Here is a 19,817-nt window from a genome sequence, read left to right on the forward strand (position 1 = left end):
CTTAAGTTTAATCTCACTGATGTTTATCACATTCAATCAGTGGAATTCTTGTTAATCCTTTTGCTTCTAAGCTTACATCTTCCATTTCCAAGGGAAAATGTAGAGAAAAAAATAATTGTCACATGCAAGCAGTACCTCGCCCTTATTTATTAAATGTTTGTTATTCATTTTTTCACCAATTTATGGGAAAACTTTTGATCTCTAATCGTAGATTAGCTTCCCTAGAAGTGTAAAGAATTGTTTCGTCTGGTCAAATCGCTGATCTATTATGGTGACTTTCATTCCATCGTTTCCAGGCTGTAAAGAATTGTGTCGTTGGATGTATTGAAGGAACTCTTTTTTTCGATTCTGCACCGGATGTTATGGATTTCAGCTGCTGCCGTTCCTGATAATACGTTCATCCTAAAATCTGTGACCGTGTGTAGAGAACTTCGAACATCGAAAATTTCTCCAAACATTGCCTTTAGCTCTTCAGTATTGCTGCGATGCAGAAAAGCACTCGAGCGAAAATTTAACACCCGATTAATTTTCTTCTGGGTCTCAGATGGTAAGGACAAATGAAGTTCCTAATTGTTAGGCGTGACTTCGTTCTGTGCTTCAACACAAAATGAATTACATTCTATTTTTGGCACATTACCAATTGCTTTCTTCTACTGACGTCAAGTTTTGGATGTTTATTGGAGAACCGTCATACCGTTCTTTCCGTAGATGCGCCAACGCGTTTTACTGCAATTCGTAATTGTTACGGTTTTAGAACGCTTGTTGGCCTATACAATGGCTTTCGGGAGGCAAGTCGATGATCATGTCAATGTTTTCATCCTCCTCGACGTTGGAGGGATAAAAAGCTTGGTTGGCACCAGCACGGTTTCCAACCATCGACCGTGGGACCACAGCGGACCTCTTACCGACTTTGCTACACTCGCCCCTGTTTATAAGAAACACAAAAAAAAGAACTGCGAAAATAAATAAGCACAATAAAAAAAGTAGGAAAGCACCATATCAGTCTTGTGAAATTGTGATTTTATTTTTCTGGCTTGTATTTTATCTGGTTTTATCCTATTTTCTTAGTTTCTATTTATCCTATTTTGTTATCTATCTTCTTTTATTCTTATTCTATTCCTATTTCGTATTTTAAACCATCTTTTATTAATAGATCAATTATTGATATCAATAGATTGCATACTCTCAAATTTAATCTAAGAATTTCAAGCATCAATTTTCTTTTTTTCCTTTACAGCCCGAACTTCTTACAAAAGAACTAATTTTGCGATTATCTGTGAGCTGATTAAATTGAAAAAAAGTCCGGAGTAGAAGAGGCCCTAAAAAATAAAAGGTATAGCCTATCAACAAAGCCCTTTACGAGTTAAGAACATTCCGAAATGGTATGGATGGATTCCGGCACCGCTTCGGGATTGACTCGTTGATTCCGAACATTTTTCCCGCTGTTGATCGGTTCCCACACACTCAGTTCTTACTGAGGACTGCGTGACCCAATCGTGAATTACGCCTATGGAAACCTGACCCCGTAGCCAATATATCTGTCCCTTAAGGGGACGAAGATGAAGGAAACAAAACCACCGGCGACTTCCTTTCCAGTATTTCCAATATATGTTGTGTTTTTCTTTTTTTATTTCCATCTTTAAAAGATAATATTCCTGCTATCCAATATTAAAGGCATCACCCCACGAATTTGGGGTGGTGCGGGTTTCAGGTGGGCAATGCATATACGGGGTCGTAGATTATGGGGAGGAGGGTGACTCCGTCCATTTCTTCCCAATTACCGCAAAACACGGCCCGGAAGATGCGGCTTCGAGCATCCCGGGAGCTATCTTCTACAACGGCTTCTATCGAAGCGCGCCATGTGCACGCGCCGCATCTTCCGGGCCTTTTTTATGGCAATTAGGAAGAAATGGACGGAATCGCCCTGTTCCCCATAATCTGCTATCGGTATAGGTATGACCCACCTGAAACCCGCAACACCCCAGATTCGTGAGTTGATGCCTTTAATTGGCCTGATGACGTAAACTCGCTGAAATGGCGCTTCGCTGCGGGACCTACCTTTTCTGTTGCGGAAACATTGCCAGTGTCAGTAAAACGAAAGAAAACGTACAATATTCCCGACGCATGCTTCTTTTGTCCACGGAAAATTTTAATCTTTTTAATTCTATTTTTCAATTTTTTATCCAACCAGCACACGCATTTTAACGTTAGAACACGTTTATTCAGCCTGGAAGAATTTTATCGGGTACAGGCCTTGGACGGTGCTTTGGGCCCAGCCAGAGTTGTGAAATTTACGAACTCATCACTGAGTTAAGTTGTAAAACAAGCCAATTTCTTTATGTTTATCCTCTACTGCTCTTAAAACAAGTGAAATTTGACCCTTAGCACTATGAGCTAATATATTTTCTAAGAGAACATAAATACGGGTCCTAAAATATCAACAAGGATGAAGCGATGTCGATAGTTGCGTTTATTATTTTTGATTTTTCATCCCCGGCCTACACTTATATTATATTTATATCCGCCAATGACCCTTTCCTTTATTTCAAGAATAAAATTCGTCTTTAAATTTGCCTCGGGATTCCAAAATTTCTTTTTTTTAATAGGAATATTATTAGTTTATTTATATTACATATATGTATATATTATTCCACATATTATTGTGTCGTAATTATTAATATTAATACCTTTGTTGTTATAATTATATTACATAATATACTGAATTATATATATTTTGAATATTTTTTTTTTATTGTAGATCTGATAAGCAGCTCTCGTAAGAATGCGTACGGTAAAAGAAGGACCTGATTAAATCCACTTACATAAGAACTCCATTTTTTTTCTATAAAATATCGAAGACAATATTGTTTCCTTTATTTCTGTTCCACCTTTGGTGCATGTGAATACGTAAATAAATAAATAAATAAATGTGGACTGACGATGATCAGTTAGAGAATTTCAGTCCGATTTACATAGGAAGAAGCAAGAAGTTCCATATTTTGCGAAATAGATCAAAGTTTGATGACATTCTTCTCCAAGTAAATATGAATAATTTTAACAGAAACTCGCCGTTCCCTTCACTTCAAATTTATTCGAGATCTGTTTCTCAACTTTTCCTCATCTAATGCAATTTTTTTTATGTTTCTCCGCTTTATCAAAAGGGCAAGTTAATAAGCAAAATATTTTAGATAAAATGATTTAAAACTATCATATCACATTTTTCGCAACAATCGTTTGTCTTTTCAATAATTTAACCGAAGCTGATTCGATAAATTTATTACTATTATTTATTATTATTACTATTATTACTATTACTATTCTTACTATTATTACACTATTTTACCACCATTATTTGTCTGTTTATTTTGTATTATTGTTTAATTTATTTGGGCTAAAAATTAACTAGCACATTAATGCATCACGTATTCTCTCTCTGATCTGCTAAACAGTGAAGATCGGGACAGATGTGGCTGCCGGATTTTCATAAAAGGTCCACGTACCAACAAAAATACAACGAATACAAATATATGAGTTCACCAAATCTTCGATAATTTTCTCATTTTCTAGCTAATTTTTAAATTTTCAATTTTCAACAAATTCTTTGGAATCTTTTTCCTATTTTTTTCTTCTAGGCGGATGTTTTTCAAAAATTTCCCTCTGAATTCCATGTAGTAACGTTCTGCAGAGAATATATTATATATATATATTTATATTTATATATATATATATATAGCAGGATATAGCAACGGAACTTTCTTTCACAATCGTCCTGGGTGGAATCAGTAGTTTGTTTGTTTATTTTTTGGTCGTACAAGTGATCTCTGGTTTACTTGAGAGATGGATGAGATGTTCAGAGAGAAGGATGAACACGATCGCCTTCAACAAAGTACCTTAATTTGTAGCGGGCACCCCTTGCTCACTGATTTCACCTCGTCTACCCATATTTGCGTTTCTCAAAATCCGTCACGGCATGTGCTCTCACGTCTTTACGTCTTCAAATCCTTTTTGTACATATTCCAAATCTTTTATTAACTTGAAGCTGCTATGAACTTCTAATTAATTAATTAATTTTATATTAATCTACTTTCAATTAATAACAATAATCTGATAATTCATCCAATTACTAATTGGTTAATTTTAATCCAACTAATTCAGTTACTATTAATACTCCGTTCAGGGAATTGGAACCACTTTTATATTCCAGAAAAATCTACTTCTAAGTTGCCTACTGTTTTCGAAAATTTCGAAAATTGTAAGTTCACTTAATTTTTCATTTGAAAAATTCTAAAGTTCTACTATACCATCCCGAATGCTATTTCTGTGAAAGATCTGCTGTAGTGATCATCGAAAATTTCTACCCAAGCAAGAGTGACACTCCCTTATGCGTTACTTCTGACCGCATATTCTAAATGATCTAAATAAATGTAGCAATAATAAATAAATATTAAATATACCAACAATATTCTATGGTTCCACCAACACTGCCTTACTCTTCGAAAAACTTTTTGACATATGTTCAAAAGTTTTCCATTTGCTCTACTTAGCGCTGGCGAGAACAATTTTTTGTGATTTTCACTGCTCCGATTAGGTAAATAGATAAGAATTTCAGTCCGACGCTCCTTTTGAACGTCTGCTGTGCTGTGTTTTTTGAAACCTTCACCCATCAAGAGAACCGAGACTCATCGCGGAGTAATTGATTTTGGATAACAGCTAATTGAAGACGTATCAAGCGTATTGCAGGAAATTGATGCACTTTTTCTGTGCGAGGCGAGAAAAACATTCTCTACAGAGCTGCGTTTTAACATAACACAGTGCTCGGCGACCACATTAGCATACGTTCACTCGTTTTTTTCAGATGGCATGGTCGTTTGCCGGTCGTACGCGGAGAAATTCCCCGATCCAAGCAATCATCCAGTTACGGTAGTCCTGTTCGCTATTCTCTACTCGTTTGTGTTTGTGATTAGTTTGGCTGGGAATTTGGGTGAGTTTATTTGAATATTAAAGTAGGAAATTAATTTTGGTACCTTAAAACTTTAGAAATCTGAAAAGAAACCATCAGAGAAGAAGTTCTCAAATCAGGGAACGAAGATTTTTTCCGGAAAAATAAGAAGCTTTTAAGAAAATAAATAAACTTCTCTCTTTTGTACCAGTATCTCACTTAACTTTTTTCAGTTTTATATTAAAAAATATAAAATCGATTAATTGGAAATAATTTTTTGATTGTGCAGGCACAGCGGAACCTCCTGCTGACTTCTTCTTATGTTATTATTCTATCAAAATAATTTTTAAAAATCAGGAAAATATGAAAATTATATAAACTTAATAAATTGTAATTTGAATTTAAAAACTAATTTATTCAACTTTTTTTAAAATTAGCTACTTAATTAATTTTAAAAAAATTCCTGCCTACGCATTCTTTCCGACAAGTTCTGTTTGGTTCGTTTCAGGTGTCATCTATGCGACAGTACGACATAGAAGTTTACAAACGGTACAAAATATCTTCATAGTGAATTTAGCGGTCAGCGACGTAATCCTCTGTATGCTGTCCATACCACTTACTCCAGTTACGCACATTGCCAAACAATGGTTAGATTTTTTTTCAAAGAAGTCTATTTTTTCCAAAGTAATTATACGATGTTGTTATAAATTTCGTATTAGTTACACAGCTGTAAATACTACAGTCGATTAGTCGACGCTCACATTCCTAGCAGATTCGTTACGTTGCAGCTACAACAATGAGGAATATAGTCAAAAATTTCTTTTTTCTTTGTTGTATAAGAATTCAGTGTCACTTTTGTCTATTATCTTTTGCTTTTTTTCTAGCTTTTCTCTTTTAAGAGATCTTCGTTTCCCAAGTACATATTCTATGAATACGCTATTTTTGAGGTGTAACATTACAAGCATTGGGCTGTGCTCAGATATCCTCATGAGTCAAACTAATTCTGTATGGAACTGAGGTCATATTTTCATATCTATTGATTTACTGAATACAGTTTTCATCAAATCATCTATTTTTATTGTTTTTCTACGAATTCCTTTTTTCCTTTGATACCATTTGTCTGGTATGCATTATCAGAAACAAGCATTATGTTAGCTGAAAATTAACGTCATTAGCCTAACGAGCTCGAGACCTTTCGAAACTTAGGGCTGAAATTCCAGAATATTCCACGTTTTTGAAAACAAAAAAGATATAGGTTTTTTATTTGTTTTAACTTTCGACCTAAAACAGTGAAAATAATTTCGACAACAAACTCAGAAAACAGTTAATTTGCAAAGGTGGATAAACAACCTTAGAAATTTCCGGCAGAGAAAACTCCTCAAACCTCTATTTTTTTGCTTTCTTGTGCTTCTTTGGTTTTTTTGTGTAATAATACATTGATAGGATTATATGGTCCTAATGAAGTCCTTTTCTATTAATGTCATTGCTTCTTTTGCCCACCGGGCACCTCTGAGATCTTAGTTTCTCAGATTTCATTTCTGTCCCGTTCTTATGTAATTTTGCACCATTTTAATATTTCGTAGTTGTAATCCAAGGTGCATCTCTTCGAAGACGTCAGTGTGGAAACTGATTTTTCCCCCAGTTTGTTGTGGAACTTCCAGAATTGATTTAGGGATGTTACTATGATTCCGATTACAGTACAGCTAACACTAATCATGTACATTTACACAGAAAAATACTGGAGTGAAAAATACTTTAATATTTCGTAGTTGTAATCCAAGGTGCATCATCCAATCAAGGTGCAGGTGAATTTTACACGTAGAGACGTATTAGGTGCGAACCAAAAGATACAACTAAGGAAAAAGATTTTCTTAAGGCGATAGGCATATTTATGGCATTTTACGAAAACAGAGGTGAAGAAGTATAAAAAACAGAGAAGGAATTCAGAGAGCTTCCCCCATACTGTAGAGGTAGCTCTATGCACGCCTTCATAGATTACGTGTAGTGTCGTTACAACACGGTTTATACTCACTGTGTCGGATCTAAACGACATGAAGCTCGCCCCAGTTGCGTAAGCGGCTGCGCTAGAAGCGGTGCGCTGGAGACCGAAGTGGGATCCTTGCTTGCCCCACTCATCGTTGCGATCTGCGATGGTCCCACAACGATCTTAAACGCTAGCTCGACCGCACAGCTTCGAGCGCAGCCGATTACGCAACTGCACCGAGCTTCATGTCGTCTTGACTAGACAATATGTAAGGGTGAAGGAGGTGAACATTTCTGAGGATTCCAGCTACTGATCTATATTCTAGGTATTTCGGCTCAATGCTTTGTCGTGTTGTGGGCGGAATCCAAGCGATCGGTCTCTTTATCGGCACCTTCTCACTGTGTGCGATTGCTATAGATCGATATTTTCGTCTAGTAATTGCTCCAGGTAGAATATTTCGAGTCTTTCTTTTTCTTTTTACCTTTTTCTACCTTGTTGGTTCTTGCGCCCGGATTATGGGTGGAACATCTCCTCAATTTCTTAACAGTTAAGCCCTACATAAATTAGCAACTATGCTAGAAATAGTACAGATTTGTCTATGTCACCTCTTGAAATTCATCCTCTAGAATTTCTTGTATAGTTTCAATTTTTTTTTCTATTGTAGTCTTATCCTCCTTTCCGATAACAAACAAATGATCTTGTACCATTAAAAAGAATGAAACCTATGCTAAGCTTAGTCTTAACATACGAAGTTTTGTTCTAGTGCTTCAAAATTTCCTGAAATTCGTCGTTTTTGTAACCCTTCGCTTCTGAAACAATCCTGTATGTCATGATTTTTAAATCAAATATGTAGTAATATTATATGGTCTGGTCTCTATTTCTCATTATACTAAACCATCGTACACTCGGTGGAGCGCAGACGCAGTTCCTGAGAAAATGCTCTACTTCACCCAAGCTTTAGGTCCTTGCTTAGATAAAACATAGTTCCCAAAATGAGTGTTTAGTTTGCACCAAAAAAGTGTTCCATGATACACCTCCAATTGAATCGATCGTTAGGAACGTTCCCCAGCTTACTTATAGGATCACTATTTCCAGGAAGTCCACTCCGAAAAGTGAACGCAATCCGGATTACAATTCTTCTTTGGATCATTTCAATATTGGCCACGTTACCATATGTGTACCATATGAAAATGAAGAAGTACCCAGCAATTAGTGAGTTGTGGTCACCTCTGCAAAGGATCTTACCCGCTATTCGCGTAACCGATCGCTTTTCAGACGTATGTGGGGAATTTTGTACAGAGAAATGGCCGAATGTGCATTCAAAACGGATCTACACATTATTTGTGCTCGCTATCCAATTTGTGATTCCATTCACAATAATGACCATCTGCTATCAAGCGGTATGCTTTCCGTTACATTCCGACATGGAAGTATTGACACATGAGGTTGACGGAGCTTGAGACCGCTGCTTCGATCTACGATCGAGATGGGACCATCACTTGAGCTGCAGAAATTAGTAGAACTGAAGATAACGATGGTTCTAACTCGATTGCTATGTATTAGCCGGGTCAAAACGACATGAAGCTCAATGCAGTTCCGTAAGGTGCTTCGCCCGAAGCGGTGCGGTTAAGAGCAGCGGATCGGGAGAGCTTTGCTAGTACTACTCATCGCTGCAGTTCGCGATGATCCAACCGCGATCGCAGCGACTACCTCCACCGCGCCGCTTCGAGCGCAACCGCTTACGCAACTGCACCGAAATCCATGTCGTTTTGACCCCACAACGTCGCTGATACCAACAGCCGCTCTTGAAGAGATGACGCTGGATTCAACAAGGCTATAGCGGTTTTCTTCAAAACCGTATTTGAAACAGCAACCGGGCCAGAGAAAGTTAACTGCAGTAACAACAGTTATTCCAGAAAACGAAAACTCGCTCTTTTCGATTGTTCTCCGCAAATTGATACGTTTTGTCTTAAAGTTGTTCCATTCTTTCGAAGGCTGAGGATTTCATGAGGACAAAAAATGTACAAGACATTGACATTGATTGATTGTACAAGACAGTACTGTTGGATTCAGGTATAGACTTACGCGTAGAGATCGTAACTTCTCCTTTTACATTCCTGTGTCAACACCGCTTTCTAGTGAAGCGCTACAGAGAGATCATTAGCCATGTGAACTGTCCGAAATCAATTATTTCAAAGTTTTCAAGTGAAAGAGGTCGAAGTATGCGACCACAGAAAAGATAAGGTTAAAGGCGTAGCTAACGTGTATGAGTGCAATCACACCTACTTTCCCCAACTATCTAAAAAAACGGCTTTCCTGCACGAATCTCCCTACGAGGCATCTTTCAACGCGGATGGAGTCAAATGTTCTGAAGGATCGATCGATCCCCATTAGTACAACGTCGGTAACCCTTTTTTAAAAAATCCCCATCCTTCATTTTTGTAGACCTTAGGCTTTATTCGAGACCGTGTTGGGACCTTAGTTTGTGTAGATGTCGAGTCCTTTAAGAATGTTGTGGAAAGAGCATTCGGAAAGCATGAAATGCAATCAATATCGACATTACAATCGACAAGCCATCTATTCTGTACTTTTATCTCTGTTACTTAGGTATTCTCATTTCTGCGACGGCGAGCAAAGTCTAGACTGACCTCCATAGCGCAACAAGCGAATCTCTTATATGTTGTGGCTGCTACGGCAGGTGGAGACACGCAACAACACAAAGAGCAGGTGAGCATTTCTTCAGTTATGTTATCATACCGAGAGCACTATAATAAATACTGAATAATACTAGTACTGAATACTGGCGCTGAATTCTAGCTTACTCATCTGATCGAGCAGAAAAAACGGGTGATGCAACAACGACGGCGAGTAACTCTAATCCTGGTGTCCATGGTTGTGATCTTCGGAATCACATCACTTCCCCACAACATCGTCAGTACTCTAATGGAGTTCACCGACAGTCAAGATCTCCTCGCCTATAACGGCAACGATTACACATACCTCCTGAACCTTATCACACATTTGTAAGTTGTTGCTTGAATCGTACTCGTAACTCTGACGTGAAAGGTTCACAAAAGAAAATTAGGTTTTTTTTTCTGAAGTCTGAACACAGTATTTGCTAAAGCTGTGTCTGGACAAATTTCAAAATCCATAACACTATCACGATAACAAACACATAATAAAACATAGGAAATAATGCAGAAAATGTGATTGAAGCTGTGATCGATAAGAAATTACTTTATCTATTCCAGTTTGGCAATGTTATCCTGCGTCGCTAATCCACTGCTCTACGCTTTCTTGAATCCGGAATTTCGTGAACTCATCCTAAATGGTCTCGCCGGCATCAAATGGGCACCGCGATTCGTCAGTCGGACATGGCAGCCCACACAAACTACGGTAGTGTGATCTGCGTCACGCCCAAAATGTGGTAATTTCGATGTCCGAGTCACAGTAGTACTTTCTACAGCAGACTTTCGTAGCCAAAGTGATTGTGCCATCCCTAAACTTTCATCCCACTACTGATTTCCAACGCCAAACTTTTCAGTGCTGTGCCACGAAGCCTCCTCAATCGGTTCTGATAGCGATCTGATGTTTTTTTTTCCGGCTGCAGGATGTGATTTACAAACGACTTACTCTAATTTTCACTAATCTCCTTTATCTAAATATTTATAAATGTAAAGACTAGAACTATAAGAGATCTCATGTCTTCGATCTCAATCATTTTATAAGTAGCACTCGCGGGAATTTTGTCAGAATCAGACTAGGTAGCGAGTTTCTTGATCTCATTCTCAAATTAGAGCACTGATACTAGTGGTCTGAGGTAATGCATATACTAGCATGCTGTTTTTGAATATTAAGAGAACCGGTAGTGGCAAGCAATGCTGAATAATTGTACGAATTGTATAAATCAAGCATGTAAACAAAATAATTCCCAATAACATCTTCTCCTTAGCCATTCGTCTAGATAGAAACTCTATTCAAAAGACAACAGGAGTGGTCGAGCGTCGGAACAAAAACTAACTGTGATCTATTTCAATAAACAATGATAACTTAATAAAAGACATCACCCAACGAAGCTGGGGTGGTACGGGTTTCAGGCGGATAATGCCTGTAGGTCATAGATTGTGGGGAAGAGGATGGTTCCATTCATCTCTCCCTGTATCAGTGTAAACGGACGACTACGGAACGTGGTTTCTCACGACGGCTTCTCTTGCAATGCGCAACCGTTGCGCCCCGCTCCTCCTGCTATTCGTCCAAAACCCATTCGCACGAATCGCAGGAAGGGCGGGGCGCAACTATTGGGCATTGCAACAGATGCCGCCGTAAGAAGCAGTTCCGGGGTCGTCCGTTTACACTGATACAGGGAGAGGTGAATGGAATCATCCTTTTCTCCACAATCTATGACCCCGTATAGGCATTACACGCCTGAAACCCGTACCACCCCAAATTCAGGAGGTGACGCCTTTAACCATAGTAAAATAACAATGATCTCTTGTTTAAAAAAATGAAGCCCGCAAAGACTTACGTGATAATCCAAAAATAATCTTCTTTTGATGAAACATTTTTGAACAGGCGACCAGTGCGAAGCTCGCTAGATGGAAATGTGTTCGTATTGATTGTTTAGTATTCTTGGCGAAAACTTGCTGCACACGGATAAAAAAACGGACATGTAAAAACGCGACATTACTTCTGAGGTAAAATGTAGTTGACTACATTTCTCGCTCTTATTTCGCGAAGTGAGTAATTAAATCATTAACCATTTGCGCTTTGCTGATGACATCGTACTGATACACCTAGCATCAGCCAAGCGGAACGAATGCTGACCGAATTCGACGAAACATGTGGATGCGTCGGTATTCAGCTGAATCTCCAAAAGACCATGTTCATGCGCAACGGATGGGTCTCAGATGCCCCATTCGCGCTCAACGGAACGAACATATCCGAACACACCAGCTACGTTTATCTGGGTCGGGAATTGAACATGATGAACGAACTGAGCTGGGCAGGAGGAGACGAGCGGCTTGGGGAGCGTATAAGATCATCGACGAACACAACCCTACTTCCTGTTTTGACCTATGCTTCGGGAACCTGGGCATTTCGCAAGCAGGAAGAAAACGCGGTGAGCGTCATTGAACGCGCAATTGAGAGAGTGATGGTAGGAGTATCCCGTTTCACGCAAGTGAGGGACGGGATTCGAAGTTCTCTCCTACGTCAACGATCGAAGATTAGAGACGCCGCCGCGTTTGCCAAGGAAAGTAAAATAAGGTGGGCCGGACACGTGATGCGCTTTAACGACAACGTTTGGACCAGAGCCGACACTGGGATCCCCGCGATATTAAGCGCACTACAGGACGACCGCCGAACCGATGGTCAGATTTCTTCACGAAGTCCTTCGAAAAAAAATATGATACTCTACGTGTCCCACGCGAAAGGAGGAACCACTGGGCTACTCTGGCACGCGATCGGGACAAATGGAAGAATTACTGGCGTACGCTCGACCAGTTCGAAGATCAACGGGAGTCAAGGTGATCAAGGTGGGTAATTAAATTAATCGGGCTCTAAGGCCCACGCATTAGCCTTAGAGGATCTATGGCATGTAAGCTAAGTTACTGAGAGAAAAAAAGTAAGTTAAAGCGTAGAGAAATATGGGTGCCACTAAGTGCCCTCCCCTCCCAACTACATTTTCCCCTATTTCTTACCCAAGATCCTACACAGATCTTTGACAGCAAAACCGTGAGTGCTACTTTATTTTCATGAACATACACCTTGTTTTTGTGAATGTTGCATTTTGAAAACATTTTGCCTGTAATAAGAAAATCTTCCGTGTTAAATCCCCTTCCTATCGGGTTCTGTCTTTGATTTGGCTTTTGCTGTTATTCATTTGACAAGAAAATAAAATTACTTTATACCAACCATTTGTATGACAGAACAACACAACCACAAGCGTAATAATTAACATCATAGTACGAAAGAGAAGAAGCGGTGTAAAAACTGATCACCATGAACCTCAACAAACCCAAAGGAATAGAAACGAATAAAGAAATGGTTAAAGAATACAAAAGTTGTAATCAAAGAATTGTTGGGAAAGAAGCAAGCTAATTTGCATGTGTCATAATAATTACCATCTTTTCGAATAAAACAAAGAAAACAACGAATATGTAACACTAACTTTGTCGACTCGAGAGTGAGATTACTGTAGAAAGTAATTTAAGCATTCCTCTGAAAACAACACTCTAAAATAAACGGCTACAAATTTCAGCAGCTTCCGAAAGAGATAACACCAACTCTCCGTTAAGAGGATTAACGAAGAAATTCCGGTTGCCCTAAACTCAACGATAAAGGCAGCATACCACGAATCTGGGTTGGTACGGATTTCAGCAGGAGTATCCGTATACGGGGTCGTAGATTATGGAGATCGTGGTGGTTCCGCTCATCTCTCACTACACCACTGCAAGCAGCCTGCCCCTTAATGCTGTTTTGTACGATGCCCTCTACGGCAGCACGACACTCTTGCACGCGTAGCGTCCTTTACTGCCTATCGGGGCAGTCCGAATTGATTTTCGACGAATCCCAGGACGGAGTCAGCACAAGGGGTGGACCGTTGCAAAAGATGGCGTCGTACAGAACAGCATTCTGGAGGCGGCTGTTTGCAGTGATGCAGGGAGAGATGAGCGGAACTACCTTGTCTCCATAATCTACGACCCTGAATACAGATACTCCACCTGAAATCTGCACCACCTCAGATTCGTGGTATGCTGCCTTCAAAGTACTCAGCGCATACTTGAGGAAGCTCCATTGGAGTAGTGCACAGGAGATCCAGTAATTATGGAGTCCTGCAATGATTCAGGTCCCGAATGGGTTGCAAAAGGTCTCCCTAACGCTGGGAATGATTGTAACTGAGCTGTTTGAGTGGGCATATAAACGGGTTGTGAAGAAGCGTACTGAGCGTAAACAGATTGAGAAGCACCTAACTGTGGGTATACAAAGCTCGAAGAAGGAACAGAATTACCACTTCGAGGATCCTAAATATACAGAAGATAACGATGAAACGAAAATCAACGTTAGCGGAGACCAACCTACCACTGAAGGTTGATGTCGCATTTGTTGTTGTTGTTGTTGGTGTGTTGATTGAGATGGAGTCCCCGACGCTTGTTTTGGGGTCCCGGCGTTTGCGGAATCCGAAGTTTTCATCGGTGAGTAGTCTCGAGTAGACAAGGAATGCTGGCCTTCCGTAGCCAACCTTTTAGATTGCTTTAAAAAAGAAACTATGTATAGAGAACAAGACTGTAATGCCTAAGTAGAACCACGAAATTGTTATGGCCAACTTCATTGTTCGCTTTTTCCTGATCCTTCGATTGTTCTTTCTCTTCTTCTTTATAAAGCATCATGCGATGGAACTCTGTTAAATGGCAAAGTATCGCCCACGCACTCGTGAAACGACTGTCGCAGGAAGCACATTTGAAAGATGTCGGTTCTCCTTAAAAAAAAACGCTCTTCAAAGAAAGACAACTATGAGAGATTGAAGAAAATCCTAAGAATTACCCTCTTCCTTCTTCTTGTCGCATCCAACAATTCGGTGATTTTTAAAAGCTTCAAAATCAGCTGTAACATAACGGCACGATCCGCAAATTAATGTGTCCGCTATTTCTAACATGGGAATTATGTTTAAAACGCAGATTATTAACATAACATGAATTAATTAGAATGGCAAAGACATCAGCTCTAACCTGTTGTGAAGAGATCCTCATTAACCGTTGAATCACCAAGGGCCACAGCTCTATTGGCGCGATTCTGCTGCTTTATCTCTTCAAGAGGAGCGATCTCCGTTGCACGTAAAAGCTTAGATGCCTGCGTTTCGACCTCATCAGCACCACGTTTGCGACTGCTCAGAAAACGAAATGACATATAAAGAATTGAGAGAAATCAATACGCCAACATCAAAAAATTCTTCGCAATTGCAAATGTATTAGCAGGCGCTAAGATTAAAAAAAAACGCCGAAAACGTAATGCACACCATCATTTCCAGAAGGTAGCAAAACAAAGTTATTTGAGGAGAACGGAAAAGAGGCTCCCAAGCCTGGACGGTACCCGAGAACCGCTTCACTGGATGTTTTTGCGAAGCGTGACGCGCTTTGTATTTACAGCCTCAGGCTACATTCTCGTAGCCTCGGGCTATGCTTCAGGACTACGCTCAGATGATCTCCGAAGAAGGCGTTGACAAAATGAACATAATGCTTGTAATCAGTAAGTAACCACTAATTTCATTCGAGAACTCTGTGAAAGTAAACTGAGATGTAACTGGAGATCCATAACGAGAAGAAAAAGAGAAGACTGCAGTGAAGAAGGTGAGGATTCCTCCAATCCCTCACTTACTTTTCTTCATTGAGACACAAATGGAGTTCATTTCAACCCAACATCCCTCGCATTTCAGACTGTCACAATAAATACACGAGAGACATGTGAACAAGGCAATAAGCAATTGCAAAAAGTTAAAAAAAAAAAGCGAAAAACACATCGAGGAATGTCGCATCACAGCAAAACTCCTGGAAAAATCGTCGCTTTGAAACCAATATTTACCTCTCTTGCTCCGTACGTTTCTTCCCTTGAGTAGGTCCATCCACGTGATGAACATCTAAGAACAACAAGTTGAACGAATGGAAATGTGTTGACGTCAATGACGAAACTTGAAGTCGGTATTAAAAGAAAGCACGGAGAAAAAAGAAACACGACATATTGAAATTCAGGAGAGGAAAGAAAAAGAGAGAACAAGGGCAAAAATGAAGGAAAATTCACACTGTCTGCGCAAACTTATTCACCACTGATACAGGCGCGACGTTACGGCGCTACAGAAAACCAAGACGAACATTTTTCTTTGAAGATATACCTGAATTAATAAGGGCCATTTTTTAAACACATGATCTCCTTTTTCTTTCCCTCAAAACAAGCAGGTTAGATGCACAGACAAAGAGTCGTGCCTTATCTTGGCGACTGAAACGAAATCTGAGGTGCGTTTGCGCACAAGCACGTCTTCTTAAAGGAATCACCCCACGAATCTGAGGTGTTACGGAATTAAGGTGTAGTATTCGTACACGTATACAGATTATCGCAGATTATGGAAGGAAGGGTGATTCCGTCCATTTCTTCCTAATTGCCGTAAAAAAAGGGCCCGGAGGATACGGCTTCGAGCGTTCCGGCGCGCTACTTTCTAGTTCGATTGGAGCGCGCCAGCCTTGTGCACACGCCGCATCTTCCGGGCCGTTTTTTACGGCAATTAGGAAGAAATGGACGAATTCACCCCCTCTCCAAAATCTACTATGCCGTATACGAATACTCCACCTGAAATCCGTACCATCTCAGATTCGTGGGGTGATGCCTTTTAACTTTAGCCCCATGTGCAGATGGCAAAAATAAAGGGATCACTTACTTGGTAAAACTTCCTACAAGCACAAATTTAGTTTAACTACTATAATATAACATGTGAGTTAGGTCAAAAAAAGTTTTGTGCTTACGACGATTTGCCAAAACACGGATTAAACCTGAAATAATACTCCACCTGAAATCCGTACCATCTCAGATTCGTGGGGTGTTTTTCACCGCTTATTCGAAGATTGGGAACGTCAGACAGGATGCTCTGGGAATAACTCATTAACATCCCTTCTAGAAAATATCACTTTTTTTCTATTGTTCTTTTTTCACTGTAGAAGCTCTTATTGCAATAGCTGTTTAGCTATACTTGCGTATTCAACTCGCGACGTCATTTAGTTTTCTGTAACTATTTGATGAATCTGAGTTTCTACTTCATGTTTGTGCATTGAAAGTCTTGGAAAAAATTAAGAAAGCAGATGGGATACAAAAAAACAACTGCTAATGAATCCCATTTGTTCTGAAGGAGCTACAGTGGGCGATTTTGTATGCGCTCGTCTCAAAGGCTACATACAGTCGCCGTCGAAAGCATAGCCTTGGCCAATGTTCTTTGCGAAGGTGGCCCGCTTTCATCGGCAAACAAGGCGGTAACCGATGCTAACGTCGATATAACTATGACTAATGACTCTAAAGTGATTCCAATCACGCAAAACTACACAAATAACTATCAGAGACGAGTGAAAAGAATAAGATTATCGGCAAAATAGGACCAATGCACACCTCTAACGGGAACGTAATGAGTCTAGACGACACAACGGAAACTATCCATGAAAAACCAGAAGGATGAGTAAAGTGAGTACTACTATTCAGTGCACATTGCGTCTCACTCCCATCGAATGCATGAAGCACTAAATAATGAAAGAAACTCTTTAAAGGCATCACCACGAATCTGGAGTGGTACGAATTTCCGGTGGAGTAATCGTATACGGGATCGTAAGTTATTGAGGAAAAAGTGATTCTGTTCATTTCTTCCTAATTGTCGTAGAAAACGGCCCGGAAGATACGGCTTCGAACATTCCGGCGCACCATTTTCTACAAGGAGTTCGATTGGAGCGCGCTAGAGCGCTCGAAGCCGTATCTTCCGGGCCGTTTACTGCGGCAATTAGGAAGAAATGGACGGAATCACCCAGCTCTCCATTATCTACGATCCCGTATAAGAATACTCCACCTGAAATCCGTACGACCTCAGATTCGTGGGGTGATGCCTTTAAGACGTGAAAAACCATTCGACTTTGACTGACAAAAACCCTCAGAAAAATACACGTAGCCAGAGATGGGGAATGATAACTCTTCCTAACCCCCTAACGACGAGAGAAATCCGTTGTTATCTACAAACGGAAATCGTTCATATCCCAAAAAATATAGACGACACGACACAAATGTCGTAGAAATAAAAGCTCTCTCCAAATTACATACTATCCCGCAATTTTGAGTCTTTTCGCGGCTTATTGTTCTTCAATGCTACTGATGTACCGTTGCGAAGCCAAACAATCGCAAAATGAGCATGAGACAAAAATATTTGAATAAGTAACCGAATATGATGAATAATGCAGAGATGAACAATAAGCAAAGTAAATAACGAAAAAAAAAACGGTGAAAACAATCGCGCAAATTCTATGCGAAACGATGAACGCGCGATCGCAGTGCAATCAGGAATATTAACGAAAGATTATCTCACCAATTATAACACCCATCCACTTCTTTCCGTTAAGTCCACTTACAGCAGCGTCAGCCTCACTAGGCTGAGAAAACTGCACAAATGCGTAACCTTGCTGAAAAGACAGAACTCATTGAACAATCGACAAAAGCTACTATGTCACCAGATAAAAGAACCTTGAAATGATTGAGAGCAAGAATTGTACCGAACGGCTTGAATAACGTGATTAGGTCATCGCGCGTAACCGGGGCGTTTGCCAAACGTCCAATGAAGATACGAGACCTAAATATACATCTAGATCTAGAGAAATCTAGAGTTAAACAGAAACGACATTTCCGTTTACTTGATTAAAACGGGATCTTTCGAATTAGTGTCGTAACTGATGTCTAGGTTAAGCGCGGATGGTCCAGGCCTGAACAGCTAGAAGAGATTACAAATTAACAGTGCATCCAAACAGTTTTGTCGGAAGCTCCAAAAGAAAGAAACATACACATTCATCACGGAGCTGTATGGTATACCGCTGCCATCAGCACTGAAAGTTGGCCTTTGTTCGCTATACATAGTCTGGATACCTGCTGCAGTAGGTATCAACTGAGGCGGCGCTGTCGCGTAAGGCTGACCTGGTACGGTAGAAGCAACTGCTGAAAATGCATCTGCTATGTGTGCGAAGAACCTTTAGTGATTCCGGATCAAACATTTTGTGAGCAAGCACGAAATACCTTTGATACGAAACAAAACTGACCTGCCATTCCGGCAATTGTACCGGGATTCGTCGCTGTCATATAGGTTGCATAGTTCATTATATCCTAAAAGAAAGTAGAGGAAATATTTCAACGACAAGGTCTTTAACATACATAGTCGGGTCGAAACGATATGAAGCTCGGTGCAGCTACGCAAGAAACCGCGCTCGAGGTGGTGCTGTTAGGATCGAGAGGGGACCCTCGCTACGACCACTTATCGATACACTTCGCGATGGTCCCACTTCGATCTTAACAGCTGCGGTCCACCGCGCCGCTTACGTAACTGTACCGAGCTTCACGTCGTTTTGACCCGACTATAACAGAAAATGATTCCAGTACGCGCATTCTTCGACTACAGTTTCAACTTAGTTTTTCTTTTAGTTTTAACTTAGACTGCTTACTTACAACTTTTATCATCTAACTGGTTCATTTTCCTTTATACAGGAGCCATACTAAAATGAAAACAGGCTAAAGTCGCCTAACAGAGCGGGCGAAAAGAAAACGACAAACAAATCAAAAGTGGAGATAAACGAAAAACTCATGACTATTCACGGGAGTGGAAGGAGAGATCTTTTCTACTTTCTCGGATTCCAACTAATATTAAGTGGACAAAGGAAATAAAGTAACTTCTATCCTTATTATCGCCTTCTAAGCCGCAAATGATACGCTAGGAAGGAGTCCTACAATTTCTGGTGGAAAATTAAGATTGATAGAAGGATACTGGAAATGCTTGCAGATAGACAAGTACTAGAACAAATGTGAACTGTTTCAGATGCTTTGCTGAAGATAGCTCAGGGTATAATTTCCCTGGAATATACCTGTTCGGAGTTCAAAAGTTCGAATTTGCTCGAATCTGACATGCCGATTACTTTTTTTGCTTTAATTTAATTAATTTTTAATTTTAATTAATTGGAATATATAACCAAAATTTTTAAAGGCAGCTTACTTCAACTAACACTTCGGAGTTCTCGTCTTTTTAAGTGCCTGTGAAACAGTTATACAATGTACCCTCCCAAACACCTCATCACAACAGATAGTCGGGTCAAAACGACATGAATCACGAGTGTAGTTGCA

General features: G+C 39.9%; 3 protein-coding genes across 6 annotated transcripts in view; 2 read left to right on the forward strand and 1 right to left on the reverse strand.

Annotated features, from left to right (window-relative positions):
• Window positions 1–10,512, forward strand: part of RB195_008057 (uncharacterized protein) — a gene marked incomplete at both ends in the record, with an annotated part of 53,808 nt that extends 43,296 nt beyond the window's left edge. For both annotated transcript variants that reach the window (XM_064182041.1, XM_064182040.1), the window contains 9 exons: window positions 4,856–4,981; window positions 5,448–5,586; window positions 7,249–7,370; window positions 8,019–8,135; window positions 8,199–8,323; window positions 9,531–9,650; window positions 9,741–9,946; window positions 10,175–10,319; window positions 10,468–10,512. In XM_064182041.1, the coding sequence (XP_064038782.1) occupies window positions 4,856–4,981; window positions 5,448–5,586; window positions 7,249–7,370; window positions 8,019–8,135; window positions 8,199–8,323; window positions 9,531–9,650; window positions 9,741–9,946; window positions 10,175–10,319; window positions 10,468–10,512 (1,145 nt within the window). The remainder of the gene's footprint in view (window positions 1–4,855; window positions 4,982–5,447; window positions 5,587–7,248; window positions 7,371–8,018; window positions 8,136–8,198; window positions 8,324–9,530; window positions 9,651–9,740; window positions 9,947–10,174; window positions 10,320–10,467) is intronic.
• Window positions 10,513–11,739: 1,227 nt separating this feature from the next.
• RB195_008058 (uncharacterized protein) lies at window positions 11,740–12,465 on the forward strand (the record flags this gene model as incomplete). The annotated part of the gene is made up of 1 exon (XM_064182042.1): window positions 11,740–12,465. The coding sequence occupies one exon, from the start codon at window positions 11,740–11,742 to the stop codon at window positions 12,463–12,465; it is 726 nt and encodes a 241-aa protein (XP_064038784.1).
• A 648-nt stretch (window positions 12,466–13,113) lies between these two features.
• RB195_008059 (uncharacterized protein) lies at window positions 13,114–19,088 on the reverse strand (the record flags this gene model as incomplete). 3 transcript variants are annotated; one of them, XM_064182044.1, is made up of 12 exons in its annotated part: window positions 13,114–13,142; window positions 13,705–13,945; window positions 14,004–14,174; window positions 14,249–14,400; window positions 14,466–14,570; window positions 14,651–14,805; window positions 15,501–15,555; window positions 18,025–18,118; window positions 18,180–18,285; window positions 18,347–18,415; window positions 18,494–18,644; window positions 18,746–18,785. In XM_064182044.1, 12 exons carry the CDS (start codon window positions 18,783–18,785, stop codon window positions 13,114–13,116), a joined length of 1,368 nt encoding a protein of 455 aa, XP_064038785.1. The 3 variants fall into 3 exon arrangements, with proteins under 3 accessions (XP_064038785.1, XP_064038786.1, XP_064038787.1); XM_064182043.1 differs by lacking the exon at window positions 13,114–13,142 and adding an exon at window positions 19,023–19,088 and having other exon boundaries at window positions 13,694–13,945; window positions 18,746–18,809; XM_064182045.1 differs by lacking the exon at window positions 13,114–13,142 and having other exon boundaries at window positions 13,929–13,945; window positions 14,000–14,174.
• Window positions 19,089–19,817: the final 729 nt, after the last annotated feature.

Source organism: Necator americanus, chromosome I (genome assembly GCF_031761385.1).
Source record: "Necator americanus strain Aroian chromosome I, whole genome shotgun sequence".
Lineage (NCBI taxonomy): Eukaryota > Metazoa > Nematoda > Chromadorea > Rhabditida > Ancylostomatidae > Necator > Necator americanus.